The 17,812-nt window shown below is 41.9% G+C and overlaps 6 protein-coding genes across 17 annotated transcripts; 3 read left to right on the forward strand and 3 right to left on the reverse strand.

Annotated features, from left to right (window-relative positions):
• Nucleotides 1-13: 13 nt before the first annotated feature.
• Nucleotides 14-2,639, forward strand: Rab40 (RAS oncogene family member Rab40). Of its 2 annotated transcripts, none has more exons than XM_066284461.1 (4): nt 14-617; nt 887-1,034; nt 1,089-1,541; nt 1,598-2,639. In XM_066284461.1, the coding sequence occupies exons 1-4, from the start codon at nt 464-466 to the stop codon at nt 1,677-1,679; spliced, it is 837 nt and encodes a 278-aa protein (XP_066140558.1). In that variant the 5' UTR covers nt 14-463; the 3' UTR covers nt 1,680-2,639. The 2 variants fall into 2 exon arrangements, with proteins under 2 accessions (XP_066140558.1, XP_066140559.1); XM_066284462.1 differs by having other exon boundaries at nt 14-611.
• Nucleotides 2,640-2,899: 260 nt separating this feature from the next.
• Nucleotides 2,900-6,220, reverse strand: SC35 (SR family splicing factor SC35). 3 transcript variants are annotated; one of them, XR_010732295.1, is made up of 5 exons: nt 5,892-6,220; nt 5,290-5,430; nt 5,044-5,221; nt 4,929-4,989; nt 2,900-3,914 (listed from the first exon to the last, which is right to left on the reverse strand). XR_010732295.1 is itself a non-coding variant. In XM_066284463.1 (4 exons), the coding sequence occupies exons 1-3, from the start codon at nt 6,071-6,073 to the stop codon at nt 5,044-5,046; spliced, it is 501 nt and encodes a 166-aa protein (XP_066140560.1). In that variant the 5' UTR covers nt 6,074-6,219; the 3' UTR covers nt 4,617-4,989. The 3 variants fall into 3 exon arrangements, 1 of the variants encoding a protein (XP_066140560.1); XR_010732294.1 differs by having other exon boundaries at nt 2,900-3,917; XM_066284463.1 differs by lacking the exon at nt 2,900-3,914 and having other exon boundaries at nt 4,617-4,989; nt 5,892-6,219.
• A 237-nt stretch (nt 6,221-6,457) lies between these two features.
• Nucleotides 6,458-8,330, forward strand: wmd (serine-threonine kinase receptor-associated protein wmd). The gene is made up of 6 exons (XM_066284579.1): nt 6,458-6,641; nt 6,995-7,129; nt 7,187-7,342; nt 7,399-7,523; nt 7,574-7,823; nt 7,881-8,330. The coding sequence occupies exons 1-6, from the start codon at nt 6,527-6,529 to the stop codon at nt 8,075-8,077; spliced, it is 978 nt and encodes a 325-aa protein (XP_066140676.1). The 5' UTR covers nt 6,458-6,526; the 3' UTR covers nt 8,078-8,330.
• Nucleotides 8,285-8,963, reverse strand: LSm7 (U6 snRNA-associated Sm-like protein LSm7). The gene is made up of 2 exons (XM_066284582.1): nt 8,825-8,963; nt 8,285-8,767 (listed from the first exon to the last, which is right to left on the reverse strand). Exons 1-2 carry the CDS (start codon nt 8,849-8,851, stop codon nt 8,453-8,455), a joined length of 342 nt encoding a protein of 113 aa, XP_066140679.1. The 5' UTR covers nt 8,852-8,963; the 3' UTR covers nt 8,285-8,452.
• LOC136340442 (inward rectifier potassium channel 4-like) lies at nt 8,825-11,971 on the reverse strand. Of its 5 annotated transcripts, none has more exons than XM_066284573.1 (7): nt 11,847-11,971; nt 10,694-10,936; nt 10,477-10,633; nt 10,250-10,426; nt 10,014-10,192; nt 9,707-9,951; nt 8,825-9,657 (listed from the first exon to the last, which is right to left on the reverse strand). In XM_066284573.1, exons 2-7 carry the CDS (start codon nt 10,930-10,932, stop codon nt 9,539-9,541), a joined length of 1,116 nt encoding a protein of 371 aa, XP_066140670.1. In that variant the 5' UTR covers nt 10,933-10,936; nt 11,847-11,971; the 3' UTR covers nt 8,825-9,538. The 5 variants fall into 5 exon arrangements, with proteins under 5 accessions (XP_066140670.1, XP_066140671.1, XP_066140669.1 ...); XM_066284574.1 differs by lacking the exon at nt 11,847-11,971 and adding an exon at nt 11,018-11,224 and having other exon boundaries at nt 10,694-10,861; XM_066284572.1 differs by lacking the exon at nt 11,847-11,971 and adding an exon at nt 11,018-11,224.
• On the forward strand, nt 11,903-17,810 carry LOC136340436 (protein yellow-like). 5 transcript variants are annotated; one of them, XM_066284562.1, is made up of 6 exons: nt 11,903-12,037; nt 14,501-14,766; nt 15,528-15,670; nt 16,153-16,311; nt 16,438-16,692; nt 16,742-17,810. In XM_066284562.1, the coding sequence occupies exons 2-6, from the start codon at nt 14,505-14,507 to the stop codon at nt 17,273-17,275; spliced, it is 1,353 nt and encodes a 450-aa protein (XP_066140659.1). In that variant the 5' UTR covers nt 11,903-12,037; nt 14,501-14,504; the 3' UTR covers nt 17,276-17,810. The 5 variants fall into 5 exon arrangements, with proteins under 5 accessions (XP_066140659.1, XP_066140658.1, XP_066140656.1 ...); XM_066284561.1 differs by having other exon boundaries at nt 11,906-12,100; XM_066284559.1 differs by having other exon boundaries at nt 11,907-12,070.
• Nucleotides 17,811-17,812: the final 2 nt, after the last annotated feature.

Raw genomic sequence — 17,812 nt, forward strand, 5'->3', positions numbered from 1 at the left:
GTCAAAATTTGAGAAAGTGACAGAAGGAAGGCCATTTTCCTGCTGAATTTTTGTCTAAAATTTAGTGAAATCTACTGATTTTCTTCAAGAAATCTCTAGTTTATCGATCGCACATACCACCAGAGTTTAGTGAAGACTCACTAGTGCCAAGAGGGCCATCGAACCAGCGAAAATCGGGCTGCAAATACCATCTGTTTATTTACGAAAGGAACGACCTTGCCAAACAAAAATAAACCGTCGCAGGAAGAGTTTGTTATTTTTACCCATTAGACCCATTCCTGGGATTGTTAACGTCTCGCTGCTGGTTACTTAAGCGTTAAACAACCTCAGTTTGGTACCCAATGTGCAAAAACCGAATGATTGTTATGGGAAAAAGCCACATTCAGTTCGCTTAAGCCACAACTCTGCTCATACTTTCACAATTTTATTTGATTATGGTTGCAAATAAGACTACACCACTGCTATGGCTGGGGATCTTAGCAAACCCCCTGAGAAACAGTACGACTACCTTTTAAAGTTCCTTTTGGTTGGTGACAGTGATGTCGGCAAACAGGAGATCTTGTCTGATTTGGATGATGGTGCTCTAGAAAGCCCATTTTGCAGTGGTAGTGGTAAGTGTACGTATTGGTTTTTGATCGTTATAATATTATCAAAAATTAGTTTATATGTTGCAAAGTTCAATTGAATTAGTACAATTTTTATTGCCTTAATTTGTAAAAGTCAAACTTTGTAGCTCTTAAAGCCTGAATCTCCTGATTGCTTTTTGCCAACTTTCACAAGATCAAGTTGATGCTTGTCGAATCAAGTTATCTAACAAAAAGCACTCAGCAAACCCAAGCTAAAAGCGGCAGAATAGCAGTGTTGATGACTATTTTGCTCATTATAGCGTACAAAACCACCACCATCCTCCTTGATGGCAAAAGAGTAAAACTGCAACTGTGGGACACTTCTGGTCAGGGAAGATTCTGCACTATTATCCGGTCTTACTCCAGAGGGGCCCAAGGAGTTCTTCTAGTCTATGATATTACCAACAGGTTAGCTAGAAGTCCACTTCCATGCAAATATTTTCATACCATATTTGCCTGCAGATGGTCATTTGATGGCCTGGATCGTTGGCTAAAAGAGGTGGACAGCCACGCCCCAGGCGTGCCCAAAGTGTTGGTGGGCAACCGGCTGCATTTGGCCTTTAAGCGAAAGGTGGGCCAAAGAGACGCGCAAATCTACGCCAACAAGCATAGTATGGCATTTTTCGAAGTGTCTCCGCTGTGCAACTTCAACATACACGAGAGCTTTTGCGAACTCTCCAGAATGGCTCTGCAGCGCAACGGCATGGAGCGCCTGTGGAGGTCCAACAGGGTACTGAGTTTGCAAGAGTTGTGCTGTAGAGCTATAGTGGCCCGTACCACCGTCTACAGCATTGAACAACTGCCTCTACCGACTTGTGTCAAGTCACACCTGAAATCTTACGCTTTAACGTCGACTAATACACAACAGTTTAAGTATACCAACAATCATAAGAAACACGGCGGAAGGAAGTTGAGGTAAGTGTGGAGATTTCCTTGAAAAAACCAGAAGGAACATGACTTTTCTTTTTAAGGTTTACCAGTATTCCCAGTACTCCGGCCGGAGTGGATGGCAGGAGCAGCTGTGTACCCCGCAACTCTTGCACAATCTCCTGACCTCGAGCCCGCATTCGGGACATCCTGATCGAGATATTTTCAATGGGGATTTTCCCGCTGTTCGTCTTACTCTCTCTATACACGTACTTTTTGTTTCTGCGCGGCTTGTACTTGACGTATATCAAAGGTGAACCTCAAGGGCAGGACAAGAACTAGCCCCTTTCCATCTCTAATATTGTTGAGAAAAGTACAACCTATCACTTTAGCAAGTAAGAAAACACACAGGGTGTTTCGTTATTCGATGTCGTGTAACTGTTTACATGTTGTAAAGTCCATGTCTGCTGTAGTTGCATAGAGGATATATAAGTGTCGGTTAAAAAGAGGCAGTTTCAGTGCCGTCCCTAATATTATGATGAGTATTTTAAGCTGCTTTGGCAGCTAAAAACCTATTGTGTTGTTTTCCATAAAATTTTTCGTTGCTTTTAGGTTTATTTCGGTTGAGTGAGAATGTTCGGAATTTCTTTTTTGGTTTAGTTGCCGCATTAGTATTTATATGACGGAGCAAGCGTTTTACTTATTTATTAACGTTTAAGTTTTTTACCAAAATCTGTGTTAACGTTTATTTTTTAGTGTTAATGTATATATTTTTCTATATAGCAATATGGCTCGTTTGTGTTGTGTAAATATTTCTCTTATTAGGACACCCAAATTTACTGCATTAAAAATTATATTACAAAGTTCCTTTGTTCAGTTTATGATTTTTGGTTTTGCATACACACACTGAAGCAGGGAGCGGGGAAGCCCCTTTCGAAGAGAACTGTGGTTAAATTATGGACTTACATTCAAAATGTGTTGCTGTGAAATATACTCTTGGATCTAATGAATTTCTTAGGCATGTACCAAGTTCATTGCTCGCCTCATGTCGTTTCTATTGAAAAATACATTAATTTATTTTTATGTATTTTAACATAGGACAGTGTAATCTTTGTAACAACAATCAATATAATCAATTTAAATATACGATTTAACTGTTTTATTTCGCGAATTCTAAGATATTTCCCGGTGAAGCTGTGGATAACCCGGTTCTGCGATTTAAGCTTTCCAAATGATTGAAAAAACCCACAAAGCTATGATACGCCCGAGCTCAAGCATTTTTTTATATTTCCAATTTTCGTTGCGTAGCATGCAAATACGCACCTCTTGATTTAAACGGGTTATAGAACTCGCACGAGACATTGCAAGTAAAAACGCATGCAAATGTGGGGATCAAAAAAACTAAATTAACAAGAAAACACATGATTTTTATTTCCATATATTCAATATTATGTCTGGAGCCTGAAAAACAACCTCCTTGGAATCCAATCTATGACATCTTCAAATGCACTGGATTCTAGTTTCTTTGCAGACGAATTGATCTGCCACACACGTTCTAGAAACATGTCTAGAACAGTAACGTTTTCGCAGTCAATCAACGGCTTTACCATAGAAATCTCACCTGATATAGCACCTACCTGAATTCTTCCCTTATAAAACAACATTTTATTCTTTGCGGCATTGGCAACATTTACCTTCAATTGACGGTTTCGTGGCTTGTTTAAGGCAAAGAGACGAAGTTTCGTTGGAGTTGAAAGCAAGTCAGTTTTGCAAGCTAATTTGTTTTTCGCTTGTATGGCAACCCTACGGCTGTGGGTTTGGAATTTAGATTGGACACACTACCTACAATGCGGACCACAAAGCCTCACTAATGGAGAACTCAGTGTCCATAAAATAGAGGGTCATCATTAAGAAAAGCCTTAAGTAGACGTTGAGATATCAGAGGTATGCCTTGGATCAATATTCCTCTGTTAGGCTGTTTTGAGACAGACGTTTGATGGTTACCAAGGTTTTTAAGACGCTTGGTAGAATGGATTCAAGATACGATTGCAAAATAAGTTCACGAATTTTAGATGTGAGCACATCACGAATCTCTTACTTGAACAGAACCAGAATTCGCCATTTTGCGCCTTCAAATGATCATAAAACTCGTCTTTGAACCCCAACCAAGCCAGTGTTATCGCGCATGCATATTTAGACCGACAGCAGGCTAGAGACTCGAGAGCAGGAACGCACGAACGTCTGCGCATGTATCAGGAACGCGGCAGCAACACTGCGATTCGATTGGCTGGCCAGACTGCGCCCGCTCCATCCAGCCAATGTCACGCCAGCTCCCGCTCTATTTTGCCGCTGCTCTCTCTCTCGCCACCATATCTCGCTCCGCAAACACCAACATCTTACCGCAAAACCCCGACTCTGCGCCTGCTACCACACAAAAGAGGCGTTAGTACATTTCAGGGGCGTCGGTGGGGGTATTGTGAGTCGGTTTGGTTTGTTCCGTCAAGCACTTAGGTACTAAGTGACGAAATTTGCGTCACTCTGATATAGATGAGAAATTGTCATATTAGCAGAGAAAAAAGTCCTAATATTTAGACCAATTTTATCAAACTTTGACGGAATAAAACCAAGAAATTGTGTTACAGTTGAAATAACTTCAATTTCAAGAAATTGATAGCGTTTTCGGCTTACTGCGCCAATATCGCTCTGTGATCGTCCGTAGATTATTCCCGTCAGGGATTAGACTTCAGCACTCGAATTTCGACCAATCAACTAGATCGAGCGAGAACTCGGGTGCTGTTACTGCCCGACCTTTTAGAGCCAAAGACGTGAATCTCCTGTCGACCGACTTGGCGATGCCGAAGGTAGCAGTAAGTCGAAAAAACTACAAATTACTTATAACACAAAAAACCTGAAATCACAAATCACTTTGTGTTCGATTAATTTGTCAAAAGGAACTAATGTATTTAAATGTTACATGGAGTCACATGCAACCTCATGTAACCCTTAAAGTTCCCTACGAGACTTTGGTAGTTACAAAAGATTGAACTAGAATTCTCAAAGGCGTGAAAGATTAGATCAAACTTGATCCAACTAAAAAACTACACTGTAAAAAGAGATTCGCACTGCCAAAAACCAAATTTACTAGAGAAATGCTGTTACATGAAATGTTATGTCAATTTTTTTGAAGTACCACCTCTTCAGATACAAAATAAGTATACTTAAACACTCTATAACTCTATAGCAATTAGACCAAACATGTGTTGACTGGGAGAGTCTGCTTGGAAATATTCTTTTAGGAAAATAAACCAAAATAAAATGCAGATAGTTGAATTAAAATTGAATTAAACAGGAGGCAAGTTACCCTAAAAAAGGCTCTTTTTTTCATTTTTTTTAAATTTAGGTAAAGAAAACGCAATCTTATGTCTAGACAAATACCTTGCCAGAGCGCAGGTGCTGCTTACTAAAATACACCGCCGCACTGTCACCCAGACAAAACCTGAAGCAATTAGAGCTCATTATTATCAATATTTCAAATAAACACATGTCTTACTTAAGATCTAGATCTGGACCTTGATCTGCTCCTTGATCGAGAATTATTTTCCCTCTCTCTCACTGGAGACCTTGACGCTCCCCTAGAGCTTTTACTGCCTGATCTGGACCTGCTTCTAGATGGCGACCTCCTACCTCGGGATCTGGAACGGCTTTCTCTTCTACCACGAGACCTAGACCTAATATTATAAATTATAACCATTGTTTGTATTTTTTTAAGTCTCATTAAAACAACTAAAATGAGTACCTTCTTCTTCCGCCTCGGAATCTTCTATGAGGAGAGGTAGGCCTTCCATAACGAGCCATTTGCACCCTCAATTCCCTGCCATCGAGCATACGCCCATCCATGGCATCCAGTGCGTCCTCAGCATCTCTCTTGTCGAAGAACCTTTTAGATAAATAGGTTTCTTAATATGTATATGTGCTATTTTATGAAAATTTCCTGTTTCAAATGTACTTGAACACAGTGTACAAACATTGCAAAAGCAAGATCTTCCAAGTTACACATCTTAAACTTGAAATTGGTGAAGAATAAATATAGTACGGGAGATAACTGTGAAATTTTATCAAAATCACGGCATGAGTTCTAGTTTTAAATAGGTATAAATGATATTCTATGCCGAGGAAGTAGCAACATATATACTAAGCTCACAAAAGTGCCATGGGAAGGTAATGCAATGTGTCCTCAAGACAATTCCTTTATGAATATAGAAAGAGCACCTCAACCCTAAAAAGTTGATAGAACCAGTCAGAAGAGTTCACTGACCTTTCGCTCACTGTACCCCTACTTAACCTGAACACTAACCTGGCCTAGGTATCTAAAGAGTAACCTCAAAACTTGAAACTTACCTGACGAAAGCAAATCCTCTGCTCTCCCTGGTGAACCGATCGCGGGGAATGTAAATATCTCCAACTTCTCCGCAACGTTCGAAAACTCTGCGTAGGTCATCAGGGGTGGTGCGATAGGTGAGGTTGTCCACTTTAAGGGACACCATCCCGTCGATACGGGGCGGGGGGCGGCCGTAGCTCATTTTGCGTCGATCCGCAATATTTGCAGTTGACGAGAGACTGAAATATTAGAATAAGCTCGCGAGATTTTGCCGGAAATTTTCAAGAAGACGCTACGCACAAACAAAGAGAAAAAGGTCGAAAACCAAAATGGCCGACTGGTAAAAATGCCGGATTCCTAGCAATGTTGCCAAATGTGCTTCCTCCAAATTGTGATGCGTGTCTTGCCAAATATTTGCACAAAACTCAATTGACAGGGATCCGTTCATTGCCTGCTGTCCTTATTTATTATATTTTAGTAGAAAAAGAGAGATAAATCTTGGTCGATTGAAGACATCTGATTATTATGCTTGTCTCAATGACGTTCTCTTTTGACAAGTGAAATATTTTCGTTTTTTCATTTAGGTTTTTTGATTTTCAGTTCGTCTCTCGAACTCGTGTGAGGTGCATGTGATTGTTGAAAAATTAATGGAAATATGGCCAATTTACGCCAAACACCGTTAACGTGTAGCGGTCACACACGGCCAGTGGTCCATTTGGACTTCTCGGACATCACCGAAAGTAGCTATTTTCTGATATCGGCTTGCAAAGGTAATCTTCCACTTAGTTAAAAGAGGTACTATTTCCCTGGTAGAGATCCGTTTTCAACAAGTCTTTAACCTTCTGCCAGGCATGTAGGACACCTTGGCCTCAATTTTTTCCACGAACCCTGTGGAAACAAGGTCTTGAATTTTTTAGGTGTGTAAGTTCTTTGAGTAAGGCCAGAACCATGAACTTTTCTGTTCCTGTGTTTGTTTCCAAATTATGCTCAGTCTCGAACCCTTATCATCTTATCAGTTAAGCCCCTTTTTCAAGCTTAACTTTGTTTTTAATCAACAGATGAGTGTTAACTTAAAGTCTCATTGGAATTTGCACCTAAATTTTAAGTGCATTTATTGTTGTAGATGGAAAACCAATGCTCAGACAAGGTGATACAGGAGATTGGATTGGAACTTTTGAAGGTCACAAGGGAGCTGTTTGGGGGGTTGCTTTGAATTCTCAAGCTACAAGAGCAGCAAGTGGCGCAGCTGATTTTACAGGTATTCTTTCAATACAACAAATTTCTTTTTTCATCACCAATCCTAACAATTGTTCAGGCAAAGTTTGGGATGCCATCTCAGGGGAAGAACTGCACTCATTCCAGCACAATCACATAGTAAAAAGTGTCAATTTCTCTAAAGATTCTGCTTTGTTAGTTACTGGCAGCAATGAAAAGCTGGTTAGGATTTTCGATCTCAACAAACCAGAAGCCAGTATAAAATTTAATAATTTAACAATAAGCAAGTTTTAGTAACAATTCTTGTTGCAGCTCCAGATGTTTTTCCTGGTCACACAGCCGGCATAAGGCATGTATTGTTCTTTCGCAATGACACTCATCTAGTGTCTTGTGCTGATGATAAAACATTAAGAGTGTGGGATAGGGCTAGTAAACAGGTAAATTTGTATAAATTAATAAAAATTGGTGTTACAAAAATGAAAAATAGGAGGTGCAAAAAGTCACATTCCCATTCAACCCCAACAGTCTCGAAGTGTCTAAAGATGGCACAGTGCTCACAGTTGCCTATTCCAATAAAGTAGCATTTTTTGATGCTGAAACTTTAAACAAAATCCGAGAATACACCATTCCATCACCTGTTAATTCTGCTTCTCTCCATCCAGACAAGAGCATTTTTGTAGCTGCAGGTGATGACTTGAAAGTTTATAAACATGACTATCAAAGTGGCTCAGAGATTGGTAAAATAATTGGATTGTTTTGAAACTTCTTTATATTATTGCATGTTTAAATTTCAGAATCATTTAAAGGCCACTTTGGTCCAGTGCATTGCATAAAATTCTCTCCAGATGGTGAGTTGTATGCGTCAGGTTCCGAGGATGGAACTTTGAGGTTGTGGCAGACTACTGTTGGGAAGACTTATGGCCTTTGGAAGTGTGTTGAAAGTGGGACACTGAATGAAAGTTTAACACAAAAGGAAGTTCAAGCAAATTAAATAATCAAAAAGGGTTTCAACTATCTTTCTCAGCAGAAAAGTATTAATTTTTATATTTCTAGTCTTTCATTATTTTCTGACTGTGTACTTATTCTTTAACTTTTAGTGTCTCACCTTCATTTCTGGTCTAGTGGAAGGGGTTTGTTGTTATAAGTCTGAAACGTTCATTAGTAGTTTTTTTCATGATGTAATGAAAAATAGACTGTATACTTTCAGACTGTTTTGACTCTTAATAAAAATTATTGTTCTAAAATTACGTGTAATTCTTTACAAATTACCCATCCAAACTTATTTTACTGGTGAACAGTAAAAAAATTAATAGCAAGTTCGTCCACATACCTATAAATTAATACCCAAAGTCCTTAAAAACTATTCCTATGAAATAAAAGGATTTGGAATAGACTCCATTCCGTCCATTGGGCAAATAAGCACTACACTAGTCCCTCTGCAAACAACGAGCCCCAATTCTCTGGTGTCTTCAGTCAACTTAAAAGGATCATCAGGATCCCTGAGATACTCCAGTGTATTGTCTAGGACAAGATTCAGGAGTGGGTCATAACCCTTAAGTATCCCACTGGCTTCTCTGCCCCCAGCAAATTTAACTCTGATGGTTTTCTCCAGATACTTGGACAGGTCTAAAATAGACTCTTTCCGTTTCTTTTCCTTCTGGTCTTGGCTGGCATTCGCGGACTACACGTTATTTTATTGAGAGGAAAATTTGAAATTCAGTTGAAAGGGCCAACTTACCTTTCTTTTGTCCTCTCCAGAGGCCATGGTTGCTATTATGTGCTTTAGGGTTTGTGCAAATAGGAGAGCTGGGAATAAGATCAGTTGATACAAAAAAATTGTGTTTTATGAACTTTTTTTTAATGTTTTTTGTAAAAGAATGTTTAAAATTGATAAACACAACCTTCTAACCTCAAATTTAAATGTGTTCGTCACGATCACGTGTTACCGTAAAAATAACTAATCGACGTTATTTACATCATCCATCTTCCTTTATTGGCATAAAGCGGAGAAAGAGACGAATACGACTAAGCTGCGGATTAACTTTATTGTAACGCACTGATGGCGGGAAGACGTAAAATTAAATCACCGTTTTTCAACATAATTTTAATTTCATTCTGTTTAGACCGCGCACCTTCAACGTTCATTAATTTGAGTAAAGCTACTCATCGAAATTAAAGTTTAGGTTGCGCTAGAGAAGAAAGATAAATAACAAGATAAGTAATTAAGTTACATGACAGAAAGCTCTGAATTAAGAAACTACATCTAATATAGAAAAATCCATAGCAAAAATTGCTTATAGTAAAATCTTGACAGTATGGTGAATGTAAATTTACCAAAAAATAGCAAAATTACGAACGTAACAGATTTATCAACCTTTTACAGGAAAGCTTGGACACTGCAGTATGGACTGTGCCCGGTAATTGCTACTCACCCTCTACATTCCTCCACACTTCACCTAATATCTATTGAAATATCCCTAGCAACTTCCTTGAAAATTGCTACGTGTTTTTCGGGTATTTCTCCCAAGCTATGTCTAGGAGTAAAATCAAGAGTTAAGCGCGTTGAACATACTGTAAAAGCTTTACTCAGGGCCGTTTTTATGCTGTTTTAATTAGATACCTTTAGAGTTTTGCATGGTGTTGTATTGATCATTATACACAGCAGAGCAAAGAGGAGTGTTTACTGGTGCCACCACATCAAACTTGGAAAAGTCTACTTCGTATTCCTCGCGATAATTATTAAATATTATCATGTTTTCGAAGCGGTAGCCCCAGAGAATTTCGTTGGGCATATAACTGGATTTCGCTTGGGTCATCTGGCCGGTGTTCTCGTCGGTTCCTTCTATCACTACCACTATTTCAAACCTGCAAGAAGGTGTCGTATCAGAGGGAAACCATAATTCTGTGTTGCTCGCAATGTTAGGTACTTTTGCTGACACAAATCGCTGGGTGATAAATAATATAAAGGGGAGTTCTCATCGATCGTGTGATGCATTATTATGGGCCAGTTGAAGAAGATGCTGTCACTGCAACCGTCCATGCACAGGTTCAGTTCCCGTTGAGCGTATGGAAGAATCTCTTCTTCTTTAGTCTTGATGGTCTTGACCTATATTTTTTTATATTTGTTACCAATTAGTACTGAGCTTACAGTAACCAAACTCACAACAAAGGCCCTGACTTTGCTATCGACGATATGCCTCAGACGAATATCCCCCACCCTAAACATGAGGCACAGCTTCCTATTTTTCAAAGAAATTGCTATTTTCTTGGAAAACATGAGGGTTTGCGACCTCACTCTCGGCTTTGTCATTTTGGAGAAGATTATGGCTGCCATAAACCCCTAAACAAGAGCTATATTATTCTAAAGACAGATCACTCACGCGGCCTTACCTGCATCACAAACCCAATGATGCAATGTATAGTATTCACAAATAGTGCCTCGGCACATTCACTGCTGGGAGCCTTTATGCCATAACCCACGGTGTGCTGAGCCTCCATGCTGAATAAAAAGGCCGAGGAGAAATCCCTCATGTCGTAGATGCAGGGCCTAAACAACTTATGTCAATTGAAAAATCATCCTCCGTTCGGCAGTTAACGAGAAACGCACTTGAAATTGTATTCATGCTGGAATTCTGGCAGGTGGTTGGGTTCGAAGTCGCCGTGGGTGAAACAGATCAGCCAATAGAAGATCGCGAAGCACGTCCAGCTAAGGAAGAGCACTGTGAGGAAGGTAGAGAGGGTGAAGGCCCAGCTTGAGTCCACCAGTTTCTCGTAGCTGAAAATGCCGAAGCGTTGGCGATTGGACTGAGACTGGACAACGTTGCATAGGCCGTTTTTCATAACCATCCTTCTATGAAGGGCCTTACTACTTTAATATTAACGGAATGTGATGAGAAGAAGCAGGAGTTGAAAGCATTGACGAGAGGCTTACCGGGGGCGCGACATTGACACAATCGAATTCGTATTGGGGTACATTTTAACTGCGTCTATACATCACCGAAATTCAACTGGCTGTAGAACTCCGAGCACCGCTTGAGGTATTATAAACAGTGATTTTTTGGTATCTTTATATCCGCTTTATGGCAACGAAGCCCCTGTTGGGCTGTAATTTAAAAGATTTCGTATTTGAGGACTATAAAGGTGTTTATTTATTCGAATTACCGGCCTCGTTTTGCTGCTATCGTAAATCTTAAGTGAGTGGTATAAATTTAATTCATTTACCGAGAAAATGTGACGTCAATGTGTTACACTAAAAGGATGTTTTTGTTTTTTCGGCATTAATTCTATCAAAACTGCATAATTTTTGTTTCAGCCGAGTTAAAAAGTCAATGCGTCGCGTTCGCCATGCTGTCAAGATGTGGGTTGTTCATAGGGTTATTGCACGAATAAATTTCCTACGCCATATTGTCAAGATTGCTTTTCTTTTTTTTAATAAAAAAAAACTTTACTTTTTGTAATTCTGGAATTTACAGAGTTTCGAATGAGCGACAGTTAAACCGGGCTACATTAGGTGATAAATTCTACTATAGACAAGTAAGGCGCAACTATGCCGACAAACCTTTCCATTTTAAGAAAGAAAAGTAGGGGGGAGAAGATAGTATTGGAGAACATTTCCCTGGAATAACGTGATATCCTGGATTTGTGGGGATTCCGTTGGAATTGTGATTTATTCGAGAATCCTCACGCCATCATGGTAGGTACCAAGTACCACCAAAAACCAATCGAGAACAAGACAAAAGTTATTAGCAATGTTTACTTACTTTCACTCATCACGAGCATGAATCGGCCGGTACTCGGTAAGGTCAGTCCAGTTAGAGCCGTACCCATAGCCGGGCCGCATACCAGACTTAGTGCCTCGTGACATGTGCGTAGTTTTCGGCTCCGGCCTAATAGTTCTTCGCGATTAGTACCGGGACTTATTGGTACCACGTTGAACTAAATTGACCAATAGGTACCTACACTAAGGAGCGGATAGGCCGTTTAGGTTTGTTAAGCTGGTTGGTTAATTGGACGGGTGAGATTGCGATTATTTGTTGGTCGTGACGAGGTGTTTAGAGAAAACCAGATGTGGCCGTTGAACATTTTGTTGGACTATGATAGTATTGGTAATCTAAGAGAAGCATGACAAGCTGAAAATGCTTGTGTGTGGTGGAACACACGATATAGGCGTTCGCGGTTCGTTTTCGAAGAAGGTCGGAATTGCGTTAATTAGTCGGGCAAATAGGAAAAATTTCGAGTTTTTTTTTTCGCCTAAAGGGAAGTTTTATTGCAATGGGGCGGAGGTGGCTGTAGGCAATAGATAAAAATACTAATGAAAGTGGAATGTTATGAATCGGAAAGCCATAAAAATCACCAATAGGAATTGTTTTACGAGGCAGATTACAGGCACTTAATGGGGCATTAAGAGTATTTACTAGAGCTTACTAATAGCCTGGAACTTACACGTATTTGTTCTATGCCGTTCTTGGCCGAACCGGCCAAAGTTCCATTAGGTCGATTAGGAAGAATTAGGGACGATTAGAAATCGCAGGATGACGCGAAGATCTATTGTGCACACAAGACGCCCACAGTGGTTTTTCCTTATCCACGGGCTCACACGTAATAGGAATCTTGCCTTCGCAATTTAATTCTTCTTAAAATCATTCTTTATTACTAATTATTTATGTGCGTTGAATAACAACGTTTGTTGAAGGTAAACATGGGCGCCGCGCGAATTTGATAGAGACAATTTCCTCCTTCAAGGCCGCTGGCAGTGTCGCATTTCGCTCTTTTGAAAGAAAAACGTTCCTGTCAAAACCGATTTCTGGCTTCAAGAATGAAAATTTCCATCGAACAAGACCCGATCGGGAAAACGGGCCAATCGAAATCCCAGCGGGTCTCGCGGAAAACTCGGTCCGAACGCGTGTTACGAAGTTCGTGCAAAATGTCTCAGAAACGAAAATTCTCGCGAAAATCACCTCTTCGCCATCGTGAGGACCGTCCGATTCTCCATTGAACGAGACCCAGCCAGGGAAAATCGGCAATCCGCAGCCGGTCGCTTCCATGGGAATATCCTTCGGAAAGCTCGAATATTGGATCAGCGCGCGAATCGATCTCGCATTTCTCCGAAACGAAGATCTCCACGAAATAGCCCCTTGCCCAACTCAAAGGTCGTGCAATTCTCCATTAAGTCGGCCTTATGCGAAGAAAATCGCTGGAAATTCCCTTTCCAGAACCGGCCCACTCTCTCCCCGTCTCCAGCGACGAGCTGCAGACCCCAAGGCAGAATTTACTTGCAAAACTCCTTTTTGCAATGTCATCGCTTACGCCCTTTTGATCGGACCTGCCTGTGCGCGATGCCGAAAAATTCCGCCCCCGAGCGCGTTCATGGCGGGGCCCTCAGGGACGACCCCGATATTCCCGCTTTTGTGCGGACTAATGGTAACCCAAATTGCGGGCCTCAACCCAAAGGCCCTACTTACTCCCTCGTTACAAATAGACCAAAAACGGGGCTTCGTGGGCCCGTGATGGGTAGTCCGTTAGTTTGGTCGATTGAGGCTACAGCGAGAGATTGCGTGGCGAGTCGTGTGGGAGCGATCGGACTTGTAGGGAAGTTGTTCCCCGGAAAAGTGCCTGTAAGGACGTCCCGTAGGTAAGAAAACTCTGAAACGGGCCTCAGGCGGGGTTCGCCCATCACCCGTGTTCTCGTTCGTTCTTCGTCGAGGGAAGTTTCAGAGCGTCTGATTATTCGCCGCGTTTGACCGTTGGCCTAGGGCGGTCAGCCATGGCATTTTACGACCCATTAGCCCACCAGCCTTCGCCCAAATTTGCCACCGTACGTTCTTTCAAACAGTTTTTACGCGGATTTCACAGAACGACATCAAACTCGCCTTAATTAGCAGAAAACGAACGTCGCACCGTAATGGCTTTTGGAACGGTGCCGAATGCTAAACAACACGTTTCAAGACCCCGTCTACACCTTCAGCATTTCAAAATGCTGAGGAAAATGCGACATTTGAAGGTTGCGTAATTGTCCCAAGCGAAAATTAAGGTGCGAAGACTTCGCATTTTTCTCAGTCTTTGTTCTCCTAGGACAATAACGAGAGCGGCGAGGAATAAAGAGTTTCACGCTTTAATAAAAAGTCAATTAGCGTTAGAGCTTATTTATTTATTTATTGTTTTTAATGTAAGACGCGACCTCATCTTGAATTCATTACTATGTTCATAGATTAGAAGGGAGACCAGTTTCGAGCCGCGATAATCCTTCTGACCAGCCTGACCTTGCTCCTATTAGCCAATTTAAAACTATCAAAGTCAAATTTATTTTCAAGATAATGTGCGGTTTTCGTTGTTGCACACTTCGCTTTCGTACTCTCGCACACACATACACACACACACACATATATACAGGGTCACACGGAATTGTCTTTCGCAGAATAATGCTGTTCCTGCCTCTGGTGTTCGCCATCCTTTCGGGGCAGGCCACGAGCAACAAGCTCAACATATTCTATCAATGGAAGATCTTGGATTTCGAATTCGGCAGCCCCGGCAAAAGGCAGGCGGCGATCGAGGACCAGTCCTTCGTCCCCGAGAATAACCTCCCCTTAGGGTTGGAGGTCTACAAAAACCGGATATTCGTCACCGTGCCCAGGTGGAAGTTCGGGGTGCCCGCCTCTCTGGCTTACATCGACAGGACCACAGGTGAGATCTCCACGGAATTGGGGCCGCCCGCGTCGAAAATTTTCGCGTACGCGCGTACGCGCGGGACCTTGTTATGCCTCGTATAAATCAATATCCACTGACCTACAAAAATGCCCTAAATCACGAGACTTAGTCAATTAGCCTGATCGATTTAAGAAAAATAATAAACACCGTTCGCGGAACGAGATGGAGCGACATGAATTGATTATCATAGCTTTAATTACGTGTACAACAATGTAGAAATGCGAGACAATGGCTGGGACGTGTGAGGACAACGGCGAAATTTCCTTATTTGGGGTTTTGTGTTAAGGACGCACGTGCGTCCGAGGTCCGAGTAATTTCGATTCGCAGGAACCTTCGAGTTCCCGCCCGAAACCGTCGGTTTGCTGGAGGGAGACGTGAGGTGAAAACGCAGATGGAAAACGCGCTTTAAGGATATTCCACGGAGAACTGGCTTAGGTCGACTTAAAATTACGGCTAAAACAAGGACACTTTCAAAACTGATAATATTTGAGCGGACATCGCGAATGTCCTGGACACGGGCAAGCCGTTTATTCCGGCTCTCCGGCAATTCCACCAGTAGTCAGTGGGACAATTAGCTTCTCGACGGGCCGTCGAGTCGGCTCTTGGAGCCATCTACCGGCAATCGCGACCTTTAAATTCAGCCTTTTGAATCGATCTAGCCGTCTCCGTCTTAAACGTGAAGACTCGCGCAGATCTTCTTTGTTGGTTGCTGGGAGATCTAATCTTTGGTTTGTTAGATCCTGTGGATTCCCCGATTCTAAAGCCCTACCCGAACTGGGACGCGCACAGGTCCCTCGGCTCCTTCCCAGAGATAGTGTCCCCTTTCAGGATCCGGGCGGACCAGTGTGGGAGGCTTTGGGTACTCGATACCGGCATTGAGGTAAGTACCATCGGGCGAACGCTCCCAATACTAAGAAACACATGATTATTGCATGTTTTATGCGAGTTTTATGTAGTTAACAAGTCACATGTGATCGTGACTCTGAAGAATGCGCGGTTTCAAAAGCAACATCAAAACGACTTCGCAATAAATTTTTACATAATCGAGTATGTACGTACATAAATTAAAAGCAAACAATCGGCGATAAATAACATCGGTGGTTAATAAGTTAAGTAATAGATGGTCTGCCTTACCCTCGAATTAAATAAATACATAACACTTTGACGCATCTGCGTCGTGGCTGCGGGCCGCCATTGTGGCGTCCGTCCTACCGGCAACTCCACGAAGTACAACATGGCGGCTAGACAAAAGACGGTTGCGCGGTTGTCGATTTTCGACGATTTTTGAATTTTCGATTTTGAACGAGCAAAAAATAATGGTCACGGAGAAAAGTCCGGGGCTCACGCCAAAACTCATTTCAGGGCCTATTAGAGAACACCCCCTTGATATACAAAAACAGCACCCTCATGATCTACGATCTCCACAACGATGAACTGACCAGAAGCTATGAAATACCATTCGAACAGACCACCGAAGACTCGTTTTTGGCCAACATCGCGGTTGAAGATGAGGATTGTGAGGTAATAAATCCTTATAATGATCGTTAAAAGACGTAGCCCCAGACGGGGAATCGTAAACGTCGGGCGTAGATTAAGCAATTTATCATTCGACATTTGCGAGGGGCTAAAAGCTGATATGATCTTTAGAACACCTTCGCTTATCTGGGAGACTTAGGAGGACCAGGTTTGATAGTGTACTCGTGGAAGTCGAACAGAAGCTGGAAGGTGAAACACAACTACTTCCACATTAAGCCTCTGGCCGGCGATATGACCGTAGGAGGAATAAACTTCCAGTGGTCGGATGGATTGTTCGGGCTCGCACTGAGACCCGAAAAGGGCGGTTATAGCACCCTTTTCTTCCATCCCATGACCAGCTTCGACGAGTTTGCCGTGAGCACCAAGGTAACAAGGTCTTTCAACCCATCCCGTATCTTAGAACGTCCCCTTCCAGATCCTTCAAGACGAGTCCTTAGCGACCAACCAAAGCAACTACCACGAATTCAAATACCTTGGCAATCGCGGCCCGCGAAGCCAAAGCGGAGCCTCGTTTTTGGATAAGAAGACAGGAGTATTGTTCTACGCCCTAGTTCAACTGAACGCAGTGGCTTGTTGGAGGACCACCAATCCCTCTTACACCATGGAGTCTCAGGGTCGCGTCTACATGGACAACGTCACTATGGTCTTCGCCAATGACGTTAAAGTGGACAATGAGGGCAACGTGTGGGTCCTCTCCGATCGGCTACCGCAGTTCATGTACTCCTCGTTGGACTATAACGACGTCAACTTCAGGATACTTTCCGCCAAAGTGGGGGATGCCATTAAGGGCACTGCGTGCGCATCCAAGTTGGTTAAGAACCCCGATATCATGCAGGTGATTGAGGACCGATTGGGGGTCAATAAGACCAAAGCTAAGGGCTCGGGAGCGATGAGGAGTATTTTGAGTGTGAATTGCCTCGTTGGTGTTTTAATGGTTTTATTAAGGTAGCTCTGAGTCATCGATGGACAAGTCCTAACAGTGATATTTCAGTTTTGTCACCGAATAAATATTTATCATGGAAAAGTCACTTCGCTAAACATTTTGACTAAAGGCACTCTTCGCCTCGCGCAGTCGCTGGTAGCGGCCAGGGTCGTAATTTCATTTTCATACTCGCATAAGCGACGGGACTGTGAATAGATGCTTTGCGGCTTGCACCTCCGTTGCTCTTTCAGGGCTCCGATCTCACTACCGACAAATCTGAGGTTGAGTGAAATCTCTGTGAAAAATGTTTCGTCGATGATTTTGTGGTATTCATTTTTGCAAGTGCCAATAGTTTGTAGAGTTTCGAGTCTTTGTAAATCTGTAATAATGTAAATAGATTTTTAATGCTTACTATAACATTGTATTCTCTATTTCGACTAAGGTTTGGTTAAGTATCTTTTTAAGTACTTAATGAAATTGAGTTGTACATACCTACCTATGGTTTGGTCTTCGCTGTACTTATGTGAATTGTCGTTTGTAATAAATACAACTATTTATTGTTCG

The sequence above is a fragment of the Euwallacea fornicatus genome, chromosome 7 (genome assembly GCF_040115645.1).
Source record: "Euwallacea fornicatus isolate EFF26 chromosome 7, ASM4011564v1, whole genome shotgun sequence".
Lineage (NCBI taxonomy): Eukaryota > Metazoa > Arthropoda > Insecta > Coleoptera > Curculionidae > Euwallacea > Euwallacea fornicatus.

Excerpts from the sequence above, each read along its gene's own strand:
- wmd (XM_066284579.1), top strand. The coding sequence starts at position 6,527 with ATGGCCAATTTACGCCAAACACCGTTAACGTGTAGCGGTCACACACGG. Across the intron at positions 7,130-7,186 it reads TGGCGCAGCTGATTTTACAG|GCAAAGTTTGGGATGCCATC; the intron begins GTATTCTTTCAA and ends ACAATTGTTCAG. Across the intron at positions 7,824-7,880 it reads TCAAAGTGGCTCAGAGATTG|AATCATTTAAAGGCCACTTT; the intron begins GTAAAATAATTG and ends TTTAAATTTCAG.
- LOC136340442 (XM_066284570.1), bottom strand. The coding sequence starts at position 11,061 with ATGTACCCCAATACGAATTCGATTGTGTCAATGTCGCGCCCCCG. Across the intron at positions 10,955-11,017 it reads GTGTCAATGTCGCGCCCCCG|TAGTAAGGCCCTTCATAGAA; the intron begins GTAAGCCTCTCG and ends TTAATATTAAAG. Across the intron at positions 9,658-9,706 it reads CACCATGCAAAACTCTAAAG|TATGTTCAACGCGCTTAACT; the intron begins GTATCTAATTAA and ends AAGCTTTTACAG.
- SC35 (XM_066284463.1), bottom strand. The coding sequence starts at position 6,073 with ATGAGCTACGGCCGCCCCCCGCCCCGTATCGACGGGATGGTGTCCCTT. Across the intron at positions 5,431-5,891 it reads AGAGGATTTGCTTTCGTCAG|GTTCTTCGACAAGAGAGATG; the intron begins GTAAGTTTCAAG and ends TTTATCTAAAAG. Across the intron at positions 5,222-5,289 it reads TTCCGAGGCGGAAGAAGAAG|GTCTAGGTCTCGTGGTAGAA; the intron begins GTACTCATTTTA and ends TTATAATATTAG.
- Rab40 (XM_066284461.1), top strand. The coding sequence starts at position 464 with ATGGCTGGGGATCTTAGCAAACCCCCTGAGAAACAGTACGACTACCTT. Across the intron at positions 618-886 it reads TTGCAGTGGTAGTGGTAAGT|CGTACAAAACCACCACCATC; the intron begins GTACGTATTGGT and ends TGCTCATTATAG. Across the intron at positions 1,035-1,088 it reads GTCTATGATATTACCAACAG|ATGGTCATTTGATGGCCTGG; the intron begins GTTAGCTAGAAG and ends ATTTGCCTGCAG.
- LOC136340436 (XM_066284558.1), top strand. The coding sequence starts at position 14,400 with ATGTGCGGTTTTCGTTGTTGCACACTTCGCTTTCGTACTCTCGCACAC. Across the intron at positions 14,767-15,527 it reads TTACATCGACAGGACCACAG|ATCCTGTGGATTCCCCGATT; the intron begins GTGAGATCTCCA and ends TTGGTTTGTTAG. Across the intron at positions 16,693-16,741 it reads AGTTTGCCGTGAGCACCAAG|ATCCTTCAAGACGAGTCCTT; the intron begins GTAACAAGGTCT and ends GTCCCCTTCCAG.
- LSm7 (XM_066284582.1), bottom strand. The coding sequence starts at position 8,851 with ATGGCCTCTGGAGAGGACAAAAGAAAG. Across the intron at positions 8,768-8,824 it reads CTGGAGAGGACAAAAGAAAG|TCCGCGAATGCCAGCCAAGA; the intron begins GTAAGTTGGCCC and ends AATAACGTGTAG.